The sequence below is a fragment of the Engraulis encrasicolus genome, chromosome 23 (genome assembly GCF_034702125.1).
Source record: "Engraulis encrasicolus isolate BLACKSEA-1 chromosome 23, IST_EnEncr_1.0, whole genome shotgun sequence".
In the NCBI taxonomy this organism is placed as follows: Eukaryota; Metazoa; Chordata; class Actinopteri; order Clupeiformes; family Engraulidae; genus Engraulis; species Engraulis encrasicolus.
In genome coordinates, this window is record NC_085879.1 from 49,908,381 (window position 1) to 49,913,380 (window position 5,000).

Here is a 5,000-nt window from a genome sequence, read left to right on the forward strand (position 1 = left end):
AATCCTGGGGGTTAAATAGGGTTCGATAGAGGGTTAAATACACAAATACAAAATATACAGAGAGACCTTATACGCACTATTGCACATTGCAGTTAACACATAGCACACATTTGAGCACAGCAAAAAGCTTTGCAACAGCAGTTCCCACTCTCTCTCAAAGTTCTCTCTCTCTCTCTCTCTCTCTCTCTCTCTCTCTCTCTCTCTCTCTCTCTCTCTCTCTCTCTCTCTCTCACCTGCAGGGTCAGGGCGATGTCTTTGTTGTCGTCCAGGCCGTCTGAGCTGCTGGGGCAGGAGTGGAGGTTGGTGAAGGAGGACTCAAGAGACTCGCAGCTACGCGACTCACCGGCCGCACTGATGCTGACCAGCTCACTGGACATGGAGGGATCACTCCTCTTCACACCGTCCTAGAGTTGAGTAGAGTAGAGTACAGTAGAGTAGAGTAGAATAGAATAGAGTAGAGTAGAATAGAATAGAGTAGAGTAGAGTAGAGTAGTAGAATAGAGTAGAGTAGAGTAGAGTAGAGTAGAGTAGTAGAATAGAGTAGAGTAGAGTAGAGTAGAGTAGAGTAGAGTAGTAGAATAGAGTAGAGTAGAGTAGAGTAGAGTAGAGTAGTAGAGTAGAGTAGAGTAGGGTAGAATATAGTAGAATAGAATAGAGTGGAATAGAGTAGAGTAGAGTAGAGTAGTAGAATAGTAGAGTAGAGTAGAATAGAATAGAGTAGAGTAGAGTAGAATACAGTAGAATAGTAGAGTAGAGTAGATTAGAATAGAATAGAGTAAAATAGAGTATACCGGTAGTAGAGTATAATACAGTAGAATAGAATATAGTAGAATAGAATATATTAGATTAGGAATACAGTAGAAGAGTAGAGTAGATTAGAATAGAATAGAGTGGAATAGAATAGAGTAGTAGAGTAGCTCCCACACTATTAATGTGAAATCTAGTAATGTTAATGAACAACAAATGCCCTCGGCAATTACTAGTTTGTCCGCTAATATTGCTTTGAATCCAACACACATAGTTACACACATGTATCATATATAATCGCTGTCCCTCTATCACTCAGTCCAAGGCAGATCTCACTATCTAGTTCTACCTCACACACACACACACACACACACCTCTGGGGTAACGGAGGCCACTGCCGGTGCTGTTGCCGTAGCTCCAGATTTCTCCTCCTTCTCCCCCGTGACGGTACCGTGTGGCCCTCGAGACAGCTCGGTGAGTTTAGTGTTTGACAGCTCGGCCTGCTGCTGCTGCTGCTGCTGTTCCACCGACACCGACACTCCCCCCCGACTCTCTCCCGGGGGAGGCGACGCTTTCTCGGGCATCGCTGCCTCCTTCGCCCGGGGACTGGTCTCTCCCCTCGCAGGGTTGTTTACTAAGTTTGAGGCGACACTGCCGACACCGGGAGGGCTGCTCTCCGTAGCCGTAGCTGCGGGCTGAGGGCTCGGGCTGTGTGTGTACTCCATCCCGTTACTCAGATGCTCTCGCTGCCTCCGACTCTCCTCCTCGGGTGCCTCACGGGCTCCTCCCGAAAGCCCGGCGGGCCTCGTAGCACCGACACCCTCCCGAGACGTTAGGGAGTCGGTAGTGTTGGGCTGGATGTGTGATGTGTCGGTACTGCTCGGTGAGACGTCGTTAGCATTGTGGCTAGCGAGCGAAGGGTCCTTCTTCAGTCGGACATCGGAGCCCGTTATGTCCGTTATTTTGTCCCCCGCGGACTCACCGGGCAGACTCACCGTGCACACCTCGCTCCCTCCGACATCCCGGTGAACGTGAAGGTTTGCATTTGTCGTCTCCATGTTGAGTTTGGACATCGACGGCTGTTTTAGTTTTAGCTTTGAGATTGCAGCTTCGCTTCTCCACTAGCCACCGCCGCCATGACATCCCTGATGCTGTGTCGTCATCCCCTGCCGGACACGCCCATTCCATTCCACACTGGACTGGCAGGAGAAATGAGAAAAATACAACTGACAGTAGTGCAGAAATTATGAAAATATAACGAGAATAATCTTAGCGCTGAGGACAGGCAGACACATATCACTCTGGCTTACTGTGTTTTAAAAAAAACATCCCACGGACACTGACCGTCAAAAGTATGTCACTAATGAAGAAAGCAGCAATTACAAAGTCATTATTACCAAGTCATTTTAATACAACAGGAAACTAAATGCAGACTGCGAGGCGATATTGTGCCGTGTCAGTTATTCTGCTTCACAGAATGGGCCAGAGCGATCGTATGTAGTAGGCTATATTGATCACGTTTCATAAAGAAGTTCTATATATTTAATTATTTAATCCTTTGTTCCTTTGTTTAGCTATCCATTAAGACTGTCCATAAGGTCTTTTGTTTTTCTCGTCATAAATATTAAATTGTCGGCCATCTCCCTAATCTAGATGCGACATACAGTCTCTCATTGCTGAACTGATGAAATTCCCCGATGTGCCATCGCATCACCACAGCGACATCATGTAAACATCCCCTCGTCAAACCAAGTGGCAGCGCAGAAGCAGACAGAACAGCATGCAATACCAGCAGCAGCCACACGAGGAAGCGCTGCTGCTGCTCAACGAAATCAGCCAGGATTTTTGAGGGCCAGAATGGAGATGTTTGTATGTGGCTCTAGGGGAGAGAGGGGTCGCGAAGGGGTTAATTGTCCCGGGCACATGGAGATGGGGGGCCATAGTTGGTATTTTGTTTGATTGTTTTTTTTGTTTGTAAGTTTTTTCAGAAAGTGCACTCAACTCCAAACTCCTACATAAGGTAGGTCCTATATTCGGGCGAGCAACAGATTTGAAAAGCTGCTCTCTCTAGTGCAGGGGTGGGAAATGTATGTCTCGAGCGCCGTTTGCGGCCCTTGAGGCTGTTTTATGTGGCCCCTGATGTAATTTTAACGTTATGCAGCTTCACATGAAATATGACATACTTTGTAATGGAATCTTAGAAAATACATTTCTAATACAATTAAGTTATATTCAAGGGACCTAGAGAAGGAGGGGTCTGTTTTAAAGGTGGCGGTCTTCAATAGGTCTAAGTGCAGGGGGAAATCCTGGTTTGTGTTCATAGTACAGCCCTCGGAGGACTTTTCTGGCCCTCGGATGAATTTGAAGTGGCCTCTCGAATGAAAAAGGTACCCCACCTCTGCTCTATTGTGATTTTATTTTAACAGCGAGATGTTTCAGCCTCAGCTTTCTTCAGGGCCTTAGACTAAAATTAAAATGAAATACAGGAAATGCACTTGAGAGTGCAGCTTTTCTACAATAACAGGGATTAAAGCAAAAAAAAGTAATCTGACTGAACTTTTTTACCGGTTAGGCACCCGATCGAGTATCACTCCGTAACCAATGTAGCCAGGCTCTGCCCTCATGACGAAACATACATGCAAGGAATGGTGCCAGAGCCAGCGGCATAGGCAGACGGGGCAGTCGCCTAGAGCAGAATAGGCCTATGTCTTGAGGGCGCCAGTAATACCAAAAAGTGCCACAAAATCAGAACTTCAACCAACATAAATCTTTACACTTCACATGAACAATGAATATTCATTATACACTCAGTAGACCTATATAGACTCAGTATGAGTGTACCTGTAGGTACTAGATCAGATGTGCTCAATCAGATGTAGGCCTACAATGCTATGTTTACAGATGCCAATTTCTAAATACAAAAAAAGGAAAGAGGGCGGGCAGGCCTAGGCCGCTCACCAGATTGACTAGAACTGGCCGAGAATGGAGGGATAATGGATACTATATCAGACTGCAAAGATTGAACTGAAATTTGGGGCATGTTTTGGTTATTTCCTCTTATTTCTACCCATTGTTTATGAATTGTTCACAACATCATGCAGAATGGATTCACAATGAATGCTGCTTCAAAATGGTAGCTGATCTCACAGAATTATTGACTTGGAATTGCAATGTGTTGATACAGTGAGTGATCCCATTATGGGGTTGTTTGTTGTAGTAGTAGGCTATATGTTGTCTTTCACATTAGAATGGGCAAACACTGTTCTGGTGAAAGCACTGGTGCGCATTGCTTGCAGTTGTATTTCTGACATTTAAAAAGCCCTGATCATAGCAATCAGAGGGAGAAAACTAGCTTTAATTATTTGTATGTTTTTCACCCTTCTGCCTTTTTCAGTATTCATCCTGTTACAAATAACTTGTTGACGTTTACAAACAGGGTGCGGTATGTCTACCTCTGTGTTCTACCGTTTTGAAAACTACTGGCTACTTTTTTGCTTCTACTTGTAGATGTGCGGTGCCAAGCACACGCTGTCGCTTACCATTGATTTAAAAAACGTCCCCGATTCTTCCTATGCGCACGTGTTCTACAAGCTGACAGGACGCAGCAGACACGACAGTCACAGACATACGTCTATCGTTTACAAAAGTAACACACTTTCCCACGCTTGTCGCGCAGATTTCCACTCGAATCAAGGCAAATCACCCACCCATCAGTCCTGAGTGCGCAGTGCGCAAATACGCTAACTGAACTCAAACGAAACGCATAGTTCGAGAAGATGCGCACAGACGTTGAGCCACTCAAAAACAAGCGCACACACAACTGTTGCTGCTGCACACTATTCCAGTTAGCAGAAATAGCGTCACACAGTAACCAGCCTTGAAAGTGAAACAAACGTCGAAACGGCATTTATCGACCATGAGTCCACCCATCAGAACACTGCTTCCCAGAACAAGACGTGGCATAAAGGCTCTGCCAGGGATAGCCCAAATGCAACCCATTTTTAACTTATTTCTTGAATATATATATCGGCAACAACAAAGTTAATCTGCTATGAGTACAGACGAGACTGTGAATTATCCGTTGTCAAAAAGACAACTAGCTCTACACGCAGCCAGTCAAACGCGCTAAACTTTGAGGATGAAACGCATGGTAGGCTATCCTAGTTAGCTGCCATAGTCGTCCCATTGGGGCTATGAATAATGCTAGTAAGAGTCACAATGCTTAAAAGGCAAACCCTTCATGAAAATGACAT

General features: G+C 45.2%; 1 protein-coding gene across 1 annotated transcript in view; it reads right to left on the reverse strand.

The window, feature by feature from the left end:
- mindy2 (MINDY lysine 48 deubiquitinase 2) overlaps positions 1-1,886 on the reverse strand; it is a 25,154-nt gene extending 23,268 nt beyond the window's left edge. The window contains exons 1-2 of the mRNA XM_063190701.1: positions 1,122-1,886; positions 234-404 (exon numbers count right to left, since the gene is read on the reverse strand). Of these exons, the coding sequence (XP_063046771.1) occupies positions 234-404; positions 1,122-1,820 (870 nt within the window). The 5' untranslated portion in view covers positions 1,821-1,886. The remainder of the gene's footprint in view (positions 1-233; positions 405-1,121) is intronic.
- Positions 1,887-5,000: the final 3,114 nt, after the last annotated feature.